The 22,385-nt window shown below is 44.5% G+C and overlaps 2 protein-coding genes across 4 annotated transcripts; both read right to left on the reverse strand.

Moving 5' to 3' along the window:
• Positions 1-828: 828 nt before the first annotated feature.
• On the reverse strand, positions 829-13,272 carry RRAGC (Ras related GTP binding C). Of its 2 annotated transcripts, XM_054170498.1 has the most exons (8): positions 12,950-13,053; positions 12,747-12,861; positions 7,803-8,006; positions 6,637-6,836; positions 5,653-5,767; positions 4,078-4,220; positions 2,557-2,705; positions 829-1,321 (listed from the first exon to the last, which is right to left on the reverse strand). In XM_054170498.1, exons 3-8 carry the CDS (start codon positions 7,989-7,991, stop codon positions 1,170-1,172), a joined length of 948 nt encoding a protein of 315 aa, XP_054026473.1. In that variant the 5' UTR covers positions 7,992-8,006; positions 12,747-12,861; positions 12,950-13,053; the 3' UTR covers positions 829-1,169. The 2 variants fall into 2 exon arrangements, with proteins under 2 accessions (XP_054026473.1, XP_009908917.2); XM_009910615.2 differs by lacking the exon at positions 12,747-12,861 and having other exon boundaries at positions 12,950-13,272.
• Positions 13,273-14,165: 893 nt separating this feature from the next.
• On the reverse strand, positions 14,166-20,133 carry MYCBP (MYC binding protein). 2 transcript variants are annotated; one of them, XM_054170499.1, is made up of 5 exons: positions 20,074-20,133; positions 19,811-19,883; positions 18,085-18,133; positions 17,269-17,398; positions 14,166-14,263 (listed from the first exon to the last, which is right to left on the reverse strand). In XM_054170499.1, the coding sequence occupies exons 1-5, from the start codon at positions 20,086-20,088 to the stop codon at positions 14,219-14,221; spliced, it is 312 nt and encodes a 103-aa protein (XP_054026474.1). In that variant the 5' UTR covers positions 20,089-20,133; the 3' UTR covers positions 14,166-14,218. The 2 variants fall into 2 exon arrangements, with proteins under 2 accessions (XP_054026474.1, XP_054026475.1); XM_054170500.1 differs by lacking the exons at positions 14,166-14,263; positions 17,269-17,398; positions 18,085-18,133 and adding an exon at positions 19,366-19,605.
• Between the last annotated feature and the right edge of the window lie 2,252 nt (positions 20,134-22,385).

The following is a 22,385-nucleotide window of genomic DNA, read 5'->3' on the forward strand; positions in this document are numbered from 1 at the left end:
CTGCAGTAATAATACCAGTATCAATAAATTAGATTAAAACAATAGACATATACTTCCCATAGTATGAAAGCCAGCATCCACAACATCAGAAAAGACACTTTTCTCTTCAGATTGCACGGAGACAAACAAGAAGGTGTTTGCCACGGTACAGAATCAACACACTTTCAACGTCCAGAATCACCAGGAGGCTCTGGCACACTGATACCTAACTGCTGTGCAATGGTTAACACCCTCAGACATCTTCCTAGGAACTGCCATGACGATCAGTCAGAGAACACAGAGAGATCCACTATCAGAAGTCAGTGACTTGCTATTTCTTCTGCTTGGGAATAGCTGGAAGTGGTTGCTTCATTCCAACAGATGGCAGACATTCCAGTTTAGTTAGCCATGCAGTTGTTTTGTGAACAGGATTAATCACAGTTCCATGACATCCATGTTTTTGCAACAGAGAGCAGGTAGTTTATTTCTGGGTTTATTACTTCCCTTCCCTCCAAGGGTGCTTACCAAGAAGCGTGGTCTGAAAGCAAAGTATCACAATCTCTTAAGAGTGATGCTGCAAGTCAGCTCTCCAGGCAAACAGAGAATCAGTAGAACAGAGCTCTACCTTGCACCCACTTAACGAGGACAGGACTCAGGCTGGCGAGAGCAGGCACTGCTTCTCTGGAATGCTTTGTGAGCTCAGCCTCACGAAACAAAAAGCCTGAGTTTCACAAGCTGAACAGTAACATCACCTTTTGCTTTTCTTTTTTTTTTTCTTTTTTCTTTTTTTAATGACAAAAGGGTAAAACTTAAAGCAGAAGTGGATATTCTACAGATTAAAATAAAAACCAAATTTGAGCCAAGTGATTATTCAGTGTTTCATGGCGTTCACGTTTTGACCAGGCAATCAGTCAGACTGTTAAAACAGGACTCCAAACCCAAACCCCTCCACTGCACTTGCAATAAAGCTGGTTCCAAACCCGGTGTTTCTAACCCCACTGGCCTCAAAGGTTATTTTTACAGTAGTTTCAGTTGTCCAACACGAGTTACAAAGCTGCTGGTTTCACAGTTAGCTCCACTTCTCTTCTCCTGTGAAACACGCTTCAGGCTTTCAGACTACTGTTCTCTCTCCTCCCACAAAACTTTGGAGTGAAGAGCTGACAAGTCTATCCAACGTCTTTGATTTCCCTCTAGACTGCATTCCTAGGTGTGCCATTGTGAGTCACTGCTTTCATATTGGAGGTGCTGGATTGATGGTTGCAGATTCTGTGAGAGGCAACACCTACTTCAAAGACTTCATGAATGGCTTTGCGGAAGCAATGAAAATTGTAGTCTATCAGACCTGTCAAGGAGGCAGGGGAGGGAAGGGGGGAAAAAAGAACTTGTGCTCAGCTTGGCATATTTATGCAATCAACAGAGCTTCAAACAAATCAATATAAAACATTTCACTGAACAAACAGCTCCTTAGTTCAGTATGAATTTGGATCCAGAAAGTTTTACTGATGCCAGTGCTCCACTGGACTGCCTCAGCTTTCAGGAAAAGTCAGAAAGTTGACTCATTCCATGGTGTATATTCGTAGTTAAACAGCAGCTAAGCAGACAACAGAAGACACTGACACCCAAAACCACGTTAGTGCAGCACAACCATCACCTGAATGTTAGAACCATAGAATTGTTAGGGTTGGAAAGGACCTCGAGGATCATCTAGTTCCAACCCCTCTGCCATAGACAGGGACACCTCACACTAGAGCAGGTTGCTCAGAGCCACATCCAGCCCGGCCTTCAAAACTTCCAGGGATGAGGCTTCCACCACCTCCTTGGGCAACCTGTTCCAGTGTCTCACCACCCTCATGGTGAAGAATTTCTTCCTAACACTAGCTTGCACTTTATGCCATTGACATACATTCTATCTGTGGTGAGAAAACCTTTGAGATAAAAATGCAGTAGAGTTATTAAAAGAACACCTGCCTCTTCTTGGGTTTCTTTTTCCTCCCTCTTTTTAAAATGCCAAGGAAAGTACTGGCACCATTTAAGTCAGATTAGGGACTACACTGCCATTTCTACCCTATAACATATGCAAGACCACTCAAACCATCATATTCTACAGGTCCAAACAACTACACTGTTGGTTAGACCTGCAAAGTACGAAACACTTCATTCGCTCATCTACCGCTGCTGATTTCTTCAGTCATGCAGTAAAAAAAAACTACATTTGTGCAGCACATGATAGAGAACATGGCTATCACAATATAGCAGCTGTCAAGCAGAACATTGCAAGAATTACTCCATTCTACTTGTTTCACTACACCAGATGGTAGTGACACAGGCCACATTAGCCACACAAGTCATTTCAGCAGGAAGAGAGAGACTGAAGTGATGATTCACAAGAATAAAAATAAGATCTCTTTACATCAATCTCCAGGAAAGGAGAAAATTCTTCCCGGAAGCAATAAAACGAATGTAGTTAGCCCAAAGTCAAAGTGACCTGGAGAGGCCTATTAATCATTTTAGAGCTGACAGAAAAAAAACCCCACAGTAAACATGAGATAAAAGTCATGCAGCGGGGGAAGTCCTTACCTTTGCGCTCAAAACTCTCTTCCCTAAGAATGCAAACTAATGCCAAAAACTTTGTAACCTCCTTTAAGTACAGGACTGTTGTGTTATTGAGCTTGATAATTGCCATTGACTCTTTATCATAAGCACTTCCAGTGCCATCTTCCTTTAACCTAGGAAAGAAGGAGTTAAGCCAAGACATAACCCAGTTGATGTGCATATGTAACTTCAAGACAAATACCTGGTAACTACAGATAGAAGAAGATTAGTCATGCCAAATGCTAAGCAAGTGAAGAACTTGTGATGCAGGTCTTAATACTGTTGTAAAATCATTATCACACCTTATGTTCCTTAGAAAAGCTAGACCTAAACAGAGACCTTCACTAGCTACTTAGATGAGAAGTTAAGAGCAGCCTATCAGCATGCACCCTTCTGGTATCAACTAAGAGCTGTGACTGTCAGTACCGGTTTTGGCTAACAGCTGAGCATTGCTAATGGAGGTAGTACAGTACATGAGTCACAGCAGAAGTCTGCCTTCAAACCAAAGAGTCACTGCTGCTCGCTGCCTCACTGAGTTTTCAGTGTCACAGCAAGGTACTGAGTGATGAGTTTGAAGGCTCTAATACAGGACATTTACACAGAAGCATCGATGGAGTGACACCTCAGTGAAATTACTTGTGGTAAATTAATTCAAAGGCTTCCTTAGTGAGGCTGACAGGGTGGGGAGCACAAGATTTTGCTCTTAAACTAAGCCAGCCTTCATTTACAAGAAAAGAACAGGATACTGCTTTCTATCTTCAAGTTATTAGTGTTCATTAAATTACTGTAGAAGCAAAAGATGTGTCACAAGTTGCTTCTAAATACTCACTCCTGAAAAAAACCCAAAAACCACAAACCCAAAGCAAACAACTAACTCTGGGCTGACCTATCCTATCAGGAGGCAAATCGTTAAACACTGTGGTATTTCTTGGCAGCACTTTATTTTCCAGTGCAGTTCTAAATCACAGTTCCAAAATAATCCACTGCTTCTCCAGAGCCACTTCAGAAATCCACGGTGAGGCATAATTCAGCTGTAAATTGTGAATAACAGGCACTATGTGCACCCCTCAGAGAAAGTCAGCAAGAGCTGGGCTGGCCTTGCAAAAGCTTCTCTGTTCAAACAGCAGCAATCTCAAAGCAATGTGACTGCAAGTTCCACTTCAGAGCTATGGCATGCCATCAGTCCCAGTGACTTGCAGCTATTAGCACACCTCCACCCACCATACCCAACAAATCCCAGCAGTATTCATATTCCACGTAAAACACTTTCATGAATGTCAGGTGGCTGTCTAAGGCCAGGCCAGACATGAGTGGAAGGAAACAAACTGCTCTTGATCCAGCTGCCAAATCCTTTGGCTTTATTCCAGTTACTTACAGAACCAATGAGCTCTAATGGCCAATCAATAGCATCCTGCGGGATGACAAAGCCAGCACGATTTGCACAGTTTGCAACCTATGGTACAGCTTTCAAAGGACTTTTTTACCTTAAGAGCATTCATCACTTACCCATATATACAGGAAACATCTATCACTACATCAATCATGTCACAGCACAGCTCATATGACTGCATGTCCACAGGGGAACTGTCTGTTGCAATGTAGATTTTGCTGACTACGTCGAAGAGAAAAGCTTTTTCAATGCCTGAATTCTTCAGAAAGAGAAAGAATTTGGATGAGGTTTTGGTTTTAAATCTGCATTTTTCAAAGTAGAATTCATACACTTTCACATTCTTAATAGCAGGGAAAGGGTTTAAACATAACCAATTTAGAGGCTTAAGTCAAAAAATCAAGACACAATACCCTTGTTGGCATAGTACATATCAACATCACCTTCCAGCTGGCAAAAGCTGGGGGCTTGGTTAGAATTCTTTTTAGTTTATTATTTACCAGGTCATAACTAAGGTTACATTTTACTGTGCTTCCACAACCTATATTAAACCCTTTTCCTCTTCTGTGGTTCTATTAACTCCAGAAGAGCCACACATTCACATCCACCCAGTGGACAAAGCTCAGAGATGAGTTACTTCACAGCAGCATGCTGACACCGAAGTTCTGTGTTTGTGCTGTCTTGGTAGTTCAGTTTCTGTGTGAGACAGCTGCCACGTAGCTTAACATGCAGAGAAAATAAAAGTCAGCTTCTGAACTTCTGACTCCTTGAAGAGGATCACATAATGGCAGTTATGGGTATGGAAAAGCAGCAAGCCAATTGCTCCATCCCACTTGTACCTCAGCACTTCGGCTAAGTGCATCTGTTCACGCTGAGTTCAGAAACCTTGCACTGCTAAGTAAGTTACCACATATACACTGTGGACTTCTGGCAAAGCTTCACTTCTATTTATGCACCACAAGTATTCCTAATCACTTCTTCATAGCTAGTCTGAACACTCAAGGCAGTGTCCTGGGACACCCAGACAAAAATGTTGGCATAGGGGCCACACTCCATACCCCCATGGCACTGAGCAGGGTTAGCATTCATGCACCCTTTATCCACGTGGCCAGGTTATTAAAAACAGTCCTCTGCCAACACAGCAAACCAGCATAAGTACCACAGAGTAACATGTATGACCCACACAGCTCTTTTTAAGCACAACTTGACTTTTTCCTCCTATTTCCCCCATGCTTGCAACAGCCTGACAGACATAGCTCAAATGAGGCAGCCTACTTCAGCCTGGCCTCTTGGGTGGAGTATACAGCAGCAAATGTCTGCGTCACAAGAAGTGTGAACACCATAAGGATAAGAGCAAAAGTTCCACAGGTCACATGAAATAGACAGTGTGGCTCAAGGCCAAGTTAATAGTAGGAAAAAAGTCTCTTGCCAGTGAAGGTAGATTAGGCTATTAAGTGCATGAGTAGACCAATCAGTGCCTGAACAGTCATAGCCAGGCACACTATGCTTAGTCAGTATCTAGGGAAATCCATGCAAAGCATGGCTGTAGTAGAGAGCTTCTAATGCAGACAACCAGGCCAGCACAAGTGCCCTACAAATCTCCCAAGGGCAGATCTAGCCAGCTCCCCTTAGCAGAAGGACTTCTTTCACTGTGCCATGCGTTTAACTTCCAATTCTGTTACAGTAACACTTACTGATATAAAGATATTTAGTAGATTCTCCAGCGTTGGCAACTGTGGAATTAGCTTCTGTACCACTTTACTGAAGGCTTCAAATATTGAATGGTCATAGATACTGGTCAAATAAAAGCTGAGATGGGGAGGGAGGGAAAAGGAAGAGAAAAACAAGCACAAAAATTCAAGAGTATTTCAGAATTGCAACAGAAACATCAAGTGTCTTCCAACACTCAGGGCTGATGATTTTAGCTGGGATGCCTTTATCACTTTATTTTGGCCACTGCACCAAGAATCTGATTTCTGAGCAACTGGAATAAACATGAAACAGACTTCCCCCACCCCTGAGAGATGGGGTAACAGAATGAAAAGCTGACCATGCTTTCACAACACACTTAGCCTACGGAACGCTTATCACAGAGGAATTAAACTCTCAACTAGATTTCATCAAGTTTCATTCCTGGCCTTCCACTTAGTTCACACTGAGAGATTCTGGCAATACTTAAAGGCTCCATGAGAATCAAAATAGCAGTAAAAAAAACAAACAGAGAAAAGACAGCTCATTTTAAAGGTCTTGGTAGGAAACACATTAAAAGTGAGCCAAGTATCAAGCAAGAGACTAAACTTTAAAACTAATCACGCTGAATAGCTGGTGCTAGCCAGGACTAGAAGGCAAGCAGCTTCCTCTCCTTCCCCTGCCTCTCCAGGCCACATGCACAAACTCAGCCTGAATGACAAGTATGCAAAAGGACCTGGAATTATCAGTGAGCTTTATGAATAAATCTGTTGATTGGAGTGTGGTAACAGTAGGCTGCTTTATCTCAGTCAGCCTAACAGCTGAGGCTTGGCCATAAACTCAGCAGTGTATTTTATAACAAGAGCTTGTGCAGTATTAAGAAGCTAACAAAGCCCTGCTCTGGTCCATCCACTCTTCCATCTAAAAGTCATTAATCTGCATGCATAGCAGCAACGGTAGAATCATATAAGCCAGAATCTTTAACTCACCTAAGGTGAAGTTTTTCAAGCCCAGCATCTGTAAGGTCATCATTAGCCCTCTGATGGATATCCCTCTGAGTTTCAATTTTATGGTCATCTGATAAGCCATCAACTTTATGAATAAAAACTTCAAAGTTCATTTCTGGGTTGACTTTGTAGGCTTTAGAAACTGTAATGTGGAGTCTTGTTAGGGCTTCCATGTAGTCATCCTGTAAATCAGTTTGGGCAGGAATGAATGACAATCATCATCCCCAATAACTATTCCATTCTGCACAAAACCCAAAATATTTCAGTGCAAGAATTCACTTCTGTAACTAGACAAAAGTATAGAAGACAACACCTTGAGGTGTCACAAAATACAAGTAGTTCAGATTCTGATACATAAATTAAGTTGCATTAGCTCTGTAGTTACATGTAACTGGGATTCAGAGGAAAAGGTAGGTTACACTGAACTCCACAGAATAGCTCAGGTTGGAAGGGACCTTAGAGATCATCTACTCCATCCCCCCCTGCCATGAGCAGGGATGCCTCTCAGCTAGATTTGGCTGCTCAAGACCTCATCCAACCTGGCCTTGAACATCCCCAGGGAGGAGCCATCCACGGCTCCCCTGGGGAGCCTATTCTAGTGTCTCACCACCCTCATACTGAAGAACTTCTTCCTAAGATTCAGTCTAAACCTACCTACTCTCAGCTTCAAACCATTCCCTCTTGTGCTGTCTCCAGACACCCTTATGAAAAGCCCCTCTCCAGCCTTGCTGTAAGATCCCTTCAGCTACTGGAAGGCAGGTAATAACCAGGTTATCTCCCAAGGTATCATTCCTAAGTTGATTAGAAGCCAAACAGCACCAGTACCAGAAAATGAGGCCAGAAGTGTGCTGTTACTAAATTAACTCTACTGCAGCAGGAAGGTTTAATTCAGACCACCCAGCATAGTGAGCTCTCACTATTATTGTAGAACAGGCAAGTTCAGAGTACTTGTCCCTTTTCATTCTCTCCTCCAGGAGTGTATGTTCCTGTCACTTCCCACACCAAGAGCCAGATTGCCAATGCATCCTTTCATACATAAGGGAAGGTTTATGAACCTATCTAAAAATACAAACTCTGTCCTTGATCATCCCCCTTGCACACAAAGCAAAAAGAAAACTTCCTTGGGATTCGTAGTCCTTTGTATTTACCTGGGCATCAATAACATATATTAGAGCACCTGTTCCTCTGAAGATCATCTCATAATCAAATGTTGGATCAAAAAAGTCCATCTGTCCAGGAAAATCCCATATTTGGAAATTCACAAATGAGCTGTTGGAAATATCATCTTTGTAGATCTTGTTGGTACTTTCCAGGAACAGAGTCTCGTTGGGAGACATTTTGTGAAACACCACCTGTTAAAAGAACACAAATAACAGTCTTGACTTTATCAGAAGAGATTGCTAGAGGTGCTGTGAGTTGAATCTTACAAACAGGTTCACCCCTTCTGAAGTGCTTCCTTTTGGTAAACAGCTAAGGAAATAATCTACCCCATGACCCAGAATCACAGTTTGGTTTTTCACAAGTCTAAAAAACACTACTGCCTGAAGACACAGACATCCCAGCTACTCTTGCTACCCTGCAAATCTAACACAGTGTTTTCAAGTAGTGCTACATTAGCCAAGTCAAAGCTGGTATAAACCCAGCACCTTAATTAAGCAACTGCCAGCTGTGAAGAATTGAGCCTGTCTTAAAAATTCCTAAAGGAAGCTTTTAGCCTGCTGTCAAGTGTTATGACACAACACAATCAGACTGTTCCTGTACTACAATAAAAGGAAATGAAAAGAACATCTCAGTTTCAGAGACCCAAATAGCTAGGTAGTTTGCCATCTATTAACAATCATGTTTGCTGACTCGCTCCTTTCAAGCATCCTATAAACAAAGGATGAAAGCTTCCGTGCTAGTTGATAGTTTAGCAGCTGTGATGAAAAACATTAACTGCTAGCACTAAAAAAGCCTTGCTTGGATTTTAGCCCTTCTCTGAACAAATAGAACTAGCAATAGAAGCCTGTAGCAAAAGCAGCCAACTTTTCTCTAAAGCAGCTCAATTGTGTATTACAAAAGTTACTACAAACCACAAGGTACTCAAATGTTAGGACTGCAAAAAGAGATCATAGAATCACAGCATGGCCTAGTTTGAAAGGAACCCTAAGGATCATCTAGTCCAACCTCCCTGCCATGGCCATGGATGCCTCTCAACTAGATTTGGCTGCTCAAAGCCAAATCATCCATCCTGGCCTTGAGCACCCTCAGGGATAAGGCATCCAGAACCTTGCTGGGCAGCCTATTCCAGAGTCTCACCACTCTTGTACTGAAGAACTTCTTCCCAAGATCCAGTCTGAACCTGTTCCTCCTCAGCTTAAAACCATTCCCTGTTATGAAAAGTCCCTCTCCAGCCTTTCTGTAGGAACCCTTTAGGTATTGGAAAGCAGCCCCAAGATTCCCCTGGAGCCTTCTCTTCTCCAGGCTGAACACCCCCAGCTCCCTCAGCCTGTTCTCATAGCAGAGGTGCTCCAGCCCTTCGATCATCTTTGTGGCCCTCCTCTGGATTCACTCCAACAGCTGTGTCCCTCTTGTGATGGGAACACCAGAACTGGACACAGTATTGGAAGTGGGGTCTCAGCAGAGCAGAGTAAAGGGGCAGAATCCCCTCTCCTGCCCTGCTGGCCACACTCCTCTTGATGCAGCCTAGGATTTGCATTCCAGCTGTATAAGTGCACTTCTGGCTCATGATGAGCTTCTCATCAATCAATACATCCAAGACTCACTCTTCAGAGGTACCCCCAACCCACTCTGTAGCACTTGGCAATTTATTATTTGACATGTTTCACACAGACAAAGCAACAGAAGTCACCCATTCAAGAGACCTAGTGCCACAATCTCTGTCAAAAAGCCAGCAAGACAAACACCACCACAGCCACCCTAATTTCCAGATTTGTTTTAAATGAGGTTCAAAGTAGAACATCAGCCTAGATTTTTAAGACCACAGGAAAAGTAAAATCAGTTCTTCAAGGCATGTTTGAGCTAGCCAGGATCTCCATGAGGTTTTAAGTAACAGGACATTTCCATGGAAGAGAACAGCTCTGGTTATGTAGTTACTATACTCATGGTTTGCAAGAGTCATAAAGCCTTCTGAAATCAACATTCCTCCTTGGAAACTCAGTCTCCCACAGGAATTAGGAGAGAATCAGTGAATCCAGTTTAAGGCAGAGAAGTCTCTCAGAAGCAATGCCATCAACCCCCTTTTTCCACCTACCCAAAGCAGTGCATTTCATCAGACTGATACTCCCCATCTGGTGGGGAACCAAGACACTCTTGCTGAAATTCCATTTCTATCGCCTAGCATCTGCCTCCACTCCTCCTGATGGAATCACAGAATCATTTCAGTTGGAAAAGACCTCCAAGATCATAAAGTCCAACCACCTAGAGCTGTGCTCTACACAGCTTCAATTAAACAAATGAAAAAGCTGAGGAAGCATCTGATACTTATGCAGCCAACACTGATGCCAAGCAATTCTGACTAGGTGTTAGGCAGACAGAACTGGTAACATCCTGAGCTGAGTTTCCTTGCTAAGGCTTTTATCATTCCTGAGTGTTCCTTCTGTACCTTTAACATCCAACAGTCTCACTGACTTCCTGGCAGACTTTCTTCTCTTACTGTGTTTTAAACCCACTATTTCTGTCTCAGTTTTCAAGACTTCCTTGGATCTGCCAGCTGAATTTGTCCAACATATTCAATTCCCACTACTTTACACTTTGAATGGCATCCCCAAGGAAGAATGTGATTTGGGCTCTGGGTAGTTTTTGGTTGGTTGGTTTATTTGGGTTTTGCTGTTGTTTGGTTTTGTTTGTTGGTTTGGGTTTTGATCTTGTTGGGGCGGGGGGGGGAGGCAGGTTGGTGGTTTTTTGTTTGTTGCTATTTGGAGTCCTATTTGGAATTACACTTCCAGCTGAAATGTTGGCCCAATCCATACAAACAAAAACATCCCCCACCAAACAATAATCATAAGCATGGTTTCCACAACATCCCTGCTACAACAGCTTACAATCAAATATAACTTGCCACTGCACCACACAGTACATTGTAGCAACACCTGTAAACGGCAAGAATATCTAAGGCAGGAATTGCAAGTTACTGTCAAAGTAACAAATCTAGGACAGCTTCCCTTTTATTTGGGTTCTGTCTGGAAACCTGAACAACTGGTTTATACCTGAGAAATCTACATCCTTTTCCTCAGAATAGAAAAAACAACTGGAGCCAGACCTTCTCTAAGGATCTTCACAGTGCAAGTCATCCAGCAGGAAGAAGCCTTCACTAGGAGCTGTCCCAAAACCCTAAACAGACCCCAAACACTTCCCCCATCCACCAAAAAAACCCCAAATCAGTTAGTTTGAACTCTTTCCAGGTTCCCATGAGAAGAGGACAGTACAACAAATCCAGTTACCTAAGTATGCACAAAACAATTGATTTATAAACTGAAGCAATCATCACATTCCCAGAATCTTCTCCTCTTGATTTGGTACTGAATATTCTCAAGCTGTAACAGTATGGAAAATCTGACTGCCTAAAGGAACAGAGTTCCCCCTACTAATATTGGAATTCATGATTGGAATTGTTTAATAATTCATGTTTTCCACCAAAAAAGTAAATCCACATTTCCACAAAGCAAATACTTTTCCTGCTCCAGTGTTTGTCAACCCACCACACATACCCTCACTCTCAAGGAGACAATCAGCAACTAGTGCCCAGACATAAGGACTGGGTCTGCTTATGTCCAGCAGTAAGAGCAGGAATGCTACTGAAGAAAAACTTTTTGATGCTCCAAGAGTGTCTCAAATTATTGCCACAGCTAGCTCACTCAGGCAGCAGCACAACGAGCTCCTAAGCAACAGAACCACCGCTTCCAATTCCCCAGCCAGACTGACAACTGACACACAGATGAAAAATTCTATGTTCTCTTCTTGCAGACCCAACATCAAACTGATCCCTTCCTGTACAACTACTTGAATGGGTCCTCAGAGAACTGATGCTACTATCAAATAAGTCTGTCAATCCCAAACCTACATCTTAAAATCTAGCCACAACTTGGAGTTACTGCTTCCCTCTAGCTTTTAGGGTTCACGTTTTTCAACTGTGGATAACACACTAAGATTTCTAATGAGGGTCTACCATGAGTGCCATTCACATGACTGAAGACTTCAAACAAGACTTTCAGTGCAATCACAGCATTTGGGGGCATTAAGCTTGAATAACTGGGTATTTAGGAAAGGCCAAACAGCACTGACAGCCCCGTCTGCCGCTGTATTTCCTAACAGCACCATGGAAACAATTTCTCACCAACAGCTACAGTACCTTTTGAAAACCTTGTCTGAAGAGCTTTAGCAAGAAAAGCCTACAGCAAGAGACAGGAGTCTTCAGACTACAGTTTAAAACCCACAGGTTTACTACAGTCTGCCTAGACCAAGCAGTGTAAGAGATTCATACCTGCTATGCTGCAATGTTCAAAAGAGGCTTCTCTGCATAAAACCTTTTCAGAAATCTCTGAAGGATTCCATGCTTGCATTTGGGAAGAATTTGAGGCCCCTAGGTCTAAGCTTCAGAACCACTGTACTTCACTTTCAACATCTTCCTACAAAAATATCCCCTAGTAACTTCTTAAGATGGACTACAAACACAAAATGTGCACCTAAGAGCAAAGATCTACACTTCTTTTGAGCTATGTAGCCAACGAGGATACTCAGTTTCGTCTCATTTGCATTAAGAAACACGAGCAACTTCACCAAGTAATCTAAGGAACCGAAACTGTTTTATTTCCTCCTCGACCAGCAGCTTTCCTTTGCTCTCTCTACTGAAGGAAACCAGAGGCTGCCTCTCTGCTCACACCACAGCAGATCTCGTTCAAAAGAGCAAAAGGGGAACAGCTCAAGTCCTCTTCCCACCGGAAGCACTTGCTAAACACCACATACCTGTCCTGCTCACGGTGCTTTCACATCCGTAAAACACCTCATGATAGACTTTACACCAATATCTTCAATTTTTATTTTTGAAGCATCAAAGCCAAGAACTATAAAGGCTACAACTTATGCTACACAACCTTCCTTTCTAGGGCAGATGATCGGAGTCCGTTCTGGGAAGTAAGCGTCTTTAAGCAGGAGTCTCCCTCCGCTCCAACCTCGCCACATGCGCCCACATTAAAAAGCAGAATTTGCCTAAACAGCAATAGAAAAAGGAGAAAGAGCTCGGCGCCGGAGAGGCAGCGCGGCAGGCGGGGGCGGGGAGCCGCCGGCTGCCCCTCACCTTCTGGATAGAGGACTTCCCGCTGCGCCGCAGTCCCATAAGCAGGATCCGCGGCTTGGAGTCCGCCCCGCCCGCGCCGCCGCCGGGCCCGCCCGCGCCGCCACCAGGCCCTCCAGGCCCTGGGCCTCCCTCCAGCTCCGCCTCCTCCTCCTCCTCCCCGTAGCCGAAGTCCTTGGGGAACGAGTCCGCAGCCCCGAAGCTACCCCCCACCAACGCCGGCTCCTCCGCCGCGCCCGCCGCGCCCGCCCCGCCGAACTGTAGCGCCATGTCCGCCCGAGCCCGCCGCCCTCCAACCGCCAGCGCCCGTCCCAGGGCCTCTCTCTGCTCGTCCAACCCAACCCGACACCACACAGCCGGCCCCGGATTGGCTGCCATCAAGTTCCTGGGCGCCGATTGGCTCAGGAAGCCAGCGAGGTAGGATGGCTCCGGTCAGACGACCCGAGTCACCTGACGGCGCCTCCGCACGTGAGCCACAGGGGCGGGACTCGCCCCGTGACCGGGCTCCTGCGGGGAAGGGGCGCAGGGTCCGGCCCGGGGGTCGCCCCAGCTGGAACGCTGAGCAGACGTGGAGCGAGACACGAGAGCCTTTGCTGAAGGGGCAGCTTCGCCCTCTAAGCGAACCTTATCGCTGAAGCAAAGTTCGTCACGTTCATTAAACAGTCATTAATCTTCTACCGGTGTCACTTGTACAGGCAGCTCAAACGGAGTTTTAACTACTTCATTACGATCTAAATGTAAAGCTCACAAGTCCAAATTGTTGGCAGAAGGCGGCAAATCGTTACACAAAGTTGTGTGCGTTACTGCCCTTAGACTTGATGGGGCGACCAAGGAGTCTTTCATGCCCTCTTTCTAAACACCTTACCTGCCGGCTGCTGCTTTGCCAAGGTGCACCCTGAACTGCATTTATTTCTGTTCACCTCCAGTCACGTTAATTTCAGCACACAGGATGCAGCTTCTACAGAATTACCCTCTCCCTGTTTCCACAGGCTGCAACTTAATGCTAGGTATGTGTTCTAACCTAGAAGGGGCTTTCTTCTTTCTGTTGCAGAGGGTGAGGTTTATTTTCTGTTTGAGGGGGTTTGGTTTTGTTGGCTTACTTTTTTTCCCCCCCTCCTTCTCGTTTTGTTTGGGGTGGGAGGCTGTTGGTTCACACTTTTAACACAGTATTTTCCCCTCACATACACCAGGGGGGGGAAGGAAAAAAAAAAAAAAGACTGCAGTTCCCAGGAAGCCTTTTATTAAATCAAGGCATTGAAGGAGAAACTACTGTTATTCACCATGCTTCTCATCTTGAGGTGGTTCATACTGAGCCAGCTGTGGATTTAAAGAGAGGAATTTCGTTAGCTGCATCATTTCAGATACTTTCTACACTAGGAAACGCAGAAACTGTTTGGTGTGGCAGCATTCCATTTACTCTCTGCTATTTTAATCCATCGCTAATATTTATGCCAGTCTATTTTCAAGTCAGGCAACAAAGTAGCCCTGCCCTCACAGCATAAAACTTTGTCACATTGTATAATCATGCGGCTAAGGCAAGGGAGGCTTTTAAAATGCAATTTAGGGCAAAAACTAAGGAAGATTTCTGTGCTTTTTTTGTTGCTGTTCTGTGTCTCATTAAATGCTTTTAATTTCAGATAGCAGCTGATAACCATCAGTGCCTTAGAAGCTTTGATTTCAGTGAAATACTATTAAATCAAACACTCATTCTCATAGAATCAGTACCCAAAGGAATATTTCCTGTCATCATTCTGGCTTTCATTATGCTTTCTGGAGAATCTGGTCTAAGCAACTATGCACAACCTTTACTTGTGAAGTTATTCCAAAAAAAAAACCCCAAACACCACCTCTAAAGATGTTTATTTGAACTCAAGTTACATTAAAGATAAGCTCAAGCTTCAAATACTGTTCAAGCACTAGGACTTAAGTCTCTGGAATATGCCAGTCCAGTTTCCTCAGTTAAGATCTTCCCCTCCCTACAAATTGCAGGGTAGGTCAAAAATAAACTAAGCCCATAAAAGAATTTAAAATACCCAGGTGTTCCTTGTAGCAACACTGCATTACAGCAATCAACTACACCACTAACAGGGACCACTAAAAGCAGCATTTTCCCATTCTTTTAAGATGTTGCTTCAAAAGGTGGCCAGTATACAATCAAAATACCCCAAACCACCACACAAAACAGTTGTTTCCTCTTCCTCCCTCCCCAAAAGGCCTAATTATTCACTTCCTGCCCCAGCCCCACCCAAATACCCAACATTCTGATCAATAAATGTAAAGAAAAGAACAGATCCTCACAGATTAATGTAATAGAATGTCACCTACTTGGACACAATTCAAGTTACCAATAAATGCACTCTTACAGGCATCTATTTTATGCTAGAGGGCTGTTAAAACAAAGCTGTACAGTGATGTTCTTCCTGCATTCTGGCCATGTGAGCTGCTATGGTATGTCAGAACAGGCAGACAACAGTAGGGGAAAGAAAAGGAAAAACCAAAACACATAATACTGGAAAACACATTGAGAGTTATTTCATGGCTGGAGAGAAGGTGAAACCACAAATAAACCCACAGCTATGGAAAGGTTTACTTTCCTGGAACAGACTTCTTTAAAAGATTTAAACAAAGTCTCAGGTTACTTCAGTGTCTACTTACTATCAGGTGCATTTTTAAGTCGGCTACACCGAGTGAACTGCTGGTCTATTGCTACTCTCCCTAAAATTCTGCTCTTTGCCTTATTTCCTATCAAGAAATAACAAATGTAGCTGTAAGGACTCACAGTGGATAACAGAGAAGGAGGAGAATGACTAGAGCAGCAAGAGGGCACTTCAGATGAGAAATGGCAATGCCCAAGAATCCCTTCGCCCCAAACTAAGGTAGCGTGATTGCCTCCCAGTAAAAAAAATCTATAGGGATGCTCACATATAGCAACAACCATCCTCTTCCAACAAAGGCATGGAAGCCACAAGTGACACAAACTACTAACTTGTTAAGGTTCTCAAAGGTTTCCTTCAGTGTTGTTAGCAAAGACCATACAGTCAGTGCCCTCTCTTAAAAGGAAATTGTTTGTATCGCAGCTGTTTCAGGCAGCCTGTAAACTCAGGCTGGCTCTACCTTACCTAGCATTTCAAGACCCACTGCTGTTGCAGAGAGGGGAGTACCAGGGCCATTCAAAATGAAAACTGCAAATGACTGTTCCACATGGATACAAGTGCCTCCACTGGTAACATCCTGCCTTGTAGATGTCTCTGCCAGGTCACATCATGGGATCACAGGGGTTGGAAGGGACCCAAAGAGATCATCAAGTCCAACCCCCCTGCCAGAGCAGGACCATACAATCTAGCTCAGGTCACAGAGGAACACGTCTAGACAGGCCTTGAAGGTCTCCAGAGAAGGAGACTCCACAAACTCTCTGGAGAGCCTGTTCCAGTGCTCTGTGACCATTAAAGAAGTTTCCCTTGTGTTGAAGTGGAACCTCCTGTGCTCCAACTTCCACCTCTTGCTCCTTGTCCTATCACAGGGAGCAAGTGAGTAGAGCCTGTCCTCTCCCTCCTGACACCAGTCCTCAGATATTTATAAACATTTATTAAATCCCCTCTAAGCCTTCTCTTTTCCAGACTACAAAGCCCCAGGTCCCTCAGCCTCTTCTCACAAGGCAGTACTGCAGTCCCCTAATCATCCTCACAGCCCTCTGCTGAACCCTCTCCAGCAGATCCCTGTCCGTCAAACTGGGGAGCCCAGAACTGAATGCAGTACTGAAGATGAGGTCTCACCAGGGCAGAGCAGAGGGGGAGGAAAACCTCCCTTGATCTGCTGGCCACACTCTTCTTAATACACCCCAGGATCCCATTGGCCTTCTTGGCCACCAGGGCACATTGCTGTCCCATGGATATATATAATAATAATAATAATATATAATATTCTTCCTTCAGTTGGCCTTTTGAAAACCTCTGTAACACACACACTGACCTTTTTCAAAACCCTCCTGGAAGCATGAGCTACATAATATCAGACAGCCTAAACACATCCAGACAGGACCGAGTGCAGACAGGGGGTTAGCCTCAGTGACACATACTTCCACTAAATAAACAAATAAAATCCCTAGTTCAGCAATACTGTGCTATGCTATAGACTGCAAGAAGTGTTTAATTTGCAGGGGGGGAGGAATCTTTACTGCCATGAATTCTGTCTTCATTCCTCAGCCATGAGGCTAAACAATGGAATAACATTTAATCAGTTGCTGTAATGGAAGAAAGTTAGCTGTACTGTAAGGATTCAAGGATTCTGGTTGTGTAACAGGGAACTACTGAGCAGACTTTTACCTTGGTTTTCAGTTTTTTATTTTCTTCCAACACAGCGTCGTATTTTTCTTTCATCTCTGCCACTTCCAAGCGAAGTGCCTCTATCTCTGGATTCTCAGGAGCTGAAGCTCCCAGGTGATGCTTCAGAAAGCTGATATTTAGATGTTAAGTATTTCTTCAGCTAGATTTCATACCCACCTCGTAGTTTTAGCACTTAGGAAGAAGGTAGTGCTGCAATACACGACTGAAATTGCATTAAATCACTTAAGATCTACTACAGTGGTTTTTCATCTTACTAGATGAAGTTACAGAAGTAAGAAAAGCTTTCAGTTAATTCATATGTTCCCTAAAAACAACACAACACCCCACCACACATACACAAACAAACCCCATCAAACAATCAAAAAACAAATGAACACAGACATCAGTACACAAAGGACATATTCTTGTGTTTTACTACACTCTCCTTCTCCTGTCTTAAAAGGAATTCTGAAGAGTTAAAGTAAAAGCAAGAGCCAAAAAGGCAGGCTGCTTAAAAACAGCAGTGTAAAGAAGCTAACTTCAGAAGCCACAGATACTACAAGTATTGAATCTAATGCTTCAGCTCTATCACATTGTGACAGCATTTAACTTCCCAATTGCTGGCAAGAGTTCTCCAGCATCCCATCAGACTGTTAGCTTGCAAGAATGCAATTATCAGCTTAGAATCCATCCATAAAAGCCATGTTCAAAGTGTAAGTCTTCTAAATGAGCCTCTCCAGTTAATCTACAGGTCAGAAGCAGGACTGCTTCCATGTGAAGTTTCTAGGAACCATTCACAGAAGAGAAAAAGGATACTCCAGTGCACTATTTGGTTTCTCTGGCTCTTCATACAAGGCTACCAACACTGCAAATAAAAACATATTCAACAATTGCAAGAAGGTCGTGCAAGTTGAAGATTTTAAAACACACAGGAACAGTTACAAGGCATACAGACTGCTCACCACATTTAGAACCCATTTGCCTCTTTTAAAAAGAAGAGGTTTAAGAATAGGTTTGTTGTACAGGAGGGGACAGAGCACTCAACTTGTTAACAGCTGGAGAGTAGTTTTGTTGATTCCCTAACTACACAGAGTCTTTGGCTACTCTAGCAGAGAACACAAACCTGCCTGGGCGATTTTCACATGTTCCACACAGCACCCAAAACAGAAATTCTGTTTTGAGACTGTCCCTTCATAAACCAAAGCTTCCATTTAAGCTACATCTGTAAGCTGCAGGACATCAGCACATCTATAGCTTTCAGCATAAAACTTCCATCAAACACCTGCAGTTACAAAACTAAACGGCTACCAGCAGAGCAGGTGGCACTGATAATCTTGATGGATGAGGGCTCTAGCAGCCATCAGCATGCCAGAGGTGTAAGGTACAAGCAGTAGTACCCTGATGGCTTAAATAAAACTATCCCCATGCCTATCAGCTCCATATCTGCATAACTCAGCTACATGAATACTCAAAAAGTTCCCAGCCATAATCACATCTTGCTCCCATAGGGGCACACACATGGCTACAAGAAGACATCTGCTTTCATAAATGCTTAAGTGCTCTTTTGTCCACTAAACTGGTTTTAATCTAAGCAGCTAAGTTAAACATATAATTAGGATGCCACTCTGCTTGGAAGACTTTTTGCCATCCCATAAGATGCTCACTATTGCAATATACAAAAATCAGATGGTATCCACAAACCAGCCCAAGAAAGTTAGCACAACACAGTATTTGCTTGATATCCTGGACCTGCTGCTCCCTCTTTAAACAGCGTCTTTTGCAAGCATGAATATTATCATATTTTCTCCACATACTATTAGAAGGCCGTCAAAAAGGCTTTAGATAAATTTAAAAGAAGCTAAGCCATAAAGAAGCCCAAACTATGCATCAAGTTCAGCATCGTAATTGTCCTCATTCTGATACGGCCAATTGCTCTCACAAAACTTAGAGGCTCATGAGTTTCAGGAGAAGTACCCCGCTCTGTTTAAGAGTCTTTTTAGCTGGAAGGTCTTTAAGAGTACACTTGCTGCTATTTTGCCTCAAGCATTTACTTTCTCTGGAGCCCCCGTGAAATTCAACAAGCCCTTGGGTCAGCTAAGAGAGGTTTCCAACACACCCTGTAAGGGGACTAGAACCGGAACCGTGCTCGTCACGCTTCTCCACCGTTCCTGAGCCGCCAGGAAGGGGTTAAGGCGCCGCGGCGCCGCGGCCACGCGTCCGGGGAGAGGAGGTGCTCTGCCTGCCCCAGCTCGCACTGCCTCGCCGCCCAGCTCGGGCTCCGCTTCCACCACCGCACCGTGCTTTCCGGGCGAGTTCTGCTGCCGGCCGCCACGCAGGCTGAGGAAAAAGACCGAACGGCTTGCCGAGAGGCGGGGGTGCAGGCGGAGAATGCCGGAGCAGCCCGAGAGGCGACCGCAACACAGCCGTGCCAAGCCGGAGCGGGACTGCCCCTAGGCGAACAGCGAACGGCCCCGGCCCACGAAAGCGCTCCATGAGCCGCCCCCAGGCCTGTCTAGCGGCTCGACTAGGGCCGGAGACTTACCCTTGGTGAGCGTGTCCAGTACCCCCGACTTCTCCAGGTACCGGCGGAACTGCTCCCGCTTGGAGTCCGCGGCCTGAGGGAGGACGCCCACACGGTCAGATCGGCGGCGCCCACCCTTCAGCTTACGGAGGCGGCTCGTTGCACCAGGCCGGCCCCCAGCTCCCCGCCGCGGAGGCAGCACAAAGGGCCAAGCCGGGGACCGGTCCGCAGCCTGCCCCTCCGCACCGACCCCGCACCGCCGCCGGCGGTTCGCTCCCTCCTACCTTGTAATGCGCCATCTAACCCTCACCGCGCCTGCACCCCGCCCCGCGCCTGCGCCCGGCGCTTTAACGGCGCGGCTGCTCCCCAGCCGTTACCACAGCGACGGGGCCCGACGGCGGCCCCCAGCACGGCTCAGCGGCGGGCGGCCGCTGCTGCCGGCGCGGCATCTCGCTGCCGGCCTCGTCTCGCAGGTTGTTCCCGGCCTTGCTCATCACGGAATTCCACATTTGAGAACGGGAGGCGGTTACACCGGTTTGTTTGTGTGCAACGCTGAGGTGTGCACTGACCGATAAAATCTATTTATTACAAAGATTTGGAAAAATGCCCCAACGGAAGAGCGTTGCACCTGCCGTGTAAAGGTCTTTTCACACTTCGTCTGCACAGTCATCTACAGTGTCTTCAATTTTCAGTGGAATTAAGTTACACTTTCCACTAGTCAAGTTGCCAAAGAGAATGTTTGACCCATGTCCACGCAAACATAAAGGGTAAAAATCCACTATCGGCATCAGAAAATCCCCCAAATCTTTTATATACTTATACAGTGGGAGCAGAGTGCATTAAATGCTTGGCTTTTTGTTAAGAGACATTAAATGCAAAATGTGCATTCGGCACAGTTACCACCCACAGAAACTTACACATCAAGGAATGCAAGAATTCAAACCACATTAGCAGAATGAACTCAGCTAAATTATACCATCCTTGGATATCAGTTTAACGGAGCAGGGCAAGCTGCATAGGACTGTGTTTATATATATATGTGTGTGGAGTGCTACTAGAAGTGAGAAGAATTATCTGCTGGAGAGAAATCTTAAGTGAATAGGTTTAAAAGTATCAATGCCTATTTCTTATGTGGACAGGGTTAAATTTAATGCTGCTGCTATTTGTAGAACCTTCAAGCCAGCCTGAAACATGGCTGGCTTGTATGCATGACTATAATGCACATTAAGAATTAATGATGCTGGAACACTGTGACTTGGTGCCTCACAAATGATTTTTCCAATATGCATACAAGAAGTCAATGCCACTGTTATAAAATACATGTGGACACATTAATGCACCCCAGATAGGACCACCTGCCTCACCAAGTCAGTGCTGTGCTACTCAAGTAAATGCAGTTCATTCATAGCAGTCTTGCACACAAAGGTAACATTGTGTTTCCTTCATCTTTATTATTTCATAGCTGGCTCACGGAACTCGCCTTACAATCTATGGACTGCAGCAGCAAGTGCTTGAATGTCCTTTATTTATTACCCCTATAAAAAGCATAAAGTCTTTCTCAATTAAATTATTATAAGTTTGATTTAACAGTTTATCAGAATTTGGGGGACAGATGAATCCCCCAGCATCCAGAAAAGGAGAAGTTTTGCAGTTTGATAAACCTTTTATATGGTTCTTTGTCATTGCAACTGAAAGTAGGGAGGAACTACCTTTAAAACAAAAAAAACCCATCAAAATAATTAATTTTTCTTTTATTTTAAACCACACTAAGCCTTCTGGTTTGTGAACTGAAGAATAAGAATAATAATGATAATAACTTACAGTAATTTTTTCTTATTAAAAATAATAATGATCATCTTATTTGTGTTAAGCAAAACCCTCATAATTAAAGCTCTTAACTCATCTGTAATTCATGATGCTTTGAAAATATAGTAGTGTATTTAAAGGTGGCAGTTTATGATCATAGAATCAGTCAGGGTTGGAAGGGACCACAAGGATCATCTAGTTCCAACCCCCCTGCCATGGGCAGGGACACCTCGCACTAGATCAGGCTGGCCAGAGCCTCGTCCAGCCTGGGCTTAAACACCTCCAGGGACGGGGCCTCAACCACATCCCTGGACAACCCATTCCAGGGCTTCACCACTCTCACAGTGAAGAACTTCCTCCTCACGTCCAGCCTGAATCTCCCCACCTCCAGCTTCATTCCATTCCCCCTAGTCCCATCACTACCTGATATCCTAAGAAGTCCCTCCCCAGCCTTCTTGTAGGCCCCCTTCAGATACTGGAAGGCCACAATAAGGTCCCCTCGGAGCCTTCTTTTCTCCAGACTGAACAGCCCCAACTCTTTGAGATTCACTCTGATTGTTCTGCTGAGGAAGCCAATGGTGATACACTGGGGAAAAAAAAAGTCCTGTGTAGTCCAAGAATTAGTGATACATGTATCAACTGTTTTGTTCTTTGTATTTACCATCATTCATACAGCAGAAAATGACACTCTGCTTTCAGACAGGCATCCAATGTCTGAATTCTCAGAGACACGAAACAGAAACATAATTTCCCAGTCATTAATTTCTCCTGAGAGCACCAATGCCATCCT

The sequence above is a fragment of the Dryobates pubescens genome, chromosome 20 (assembly GCF_014839835.1).
Source record: "Dryobates pubescens isolate bDryPub1 chromosome 20, bDryPub1.pri, whole genome shotgun sequence".
Taxonomy (NCBI): Eukaryota; Metazoa; Chordata; class Aves; order Piciformes; family Picidae; genus Dryobates; species Dryobates pubescens.

What these genes read in the sequence shown, in the direction of transcription:
- MYCBP (XM_054170499.1), bottom strand. An exon ending in ACTGGACACGCTCACCAAGG is followed by an intron (nt 18,134 to 19,810) that starts GTAAGTCTCCGG and finishes TTTTATTTGCAG; the next exon opens with TGTTGGTAGCCTTGTATGAA. An exon ending in AAACCAAATAGTGCACTGGA is followed by an intron (nt 17,399 to 18,084) that starts GTATCCTTTTTC and finishes TCTAAATATCAG; the next exon opens with CTTTCTGAAGCATCACCTGG.
- RRAGC (XM_009910615.2), bottom strand. Translation starts at nt 13,216, where the DNA reads ATGGCGCTACAGTTCGGCGGGGCGGGCGCGGCGGGCGCGGCGGAGGAG. An exon ending in CTTGAAAAACTTCACCTTAG is followed by an intron (nt 5,768 to 6,636) that starts GTGAGTTAAAGA and finishes TCCCCATCTCAG; the next exon opens with CTTTTATTTGACCAGTATCT. An exon ending in GATGTTTCCTGTATATATGG is followed by an intron (nt 2,706 to 4,077) that starts GTAAGTGATGAA and finishes CTTCTTTCCTAG; the next exon opens with GTTAAAGGAAGATGGCACTG.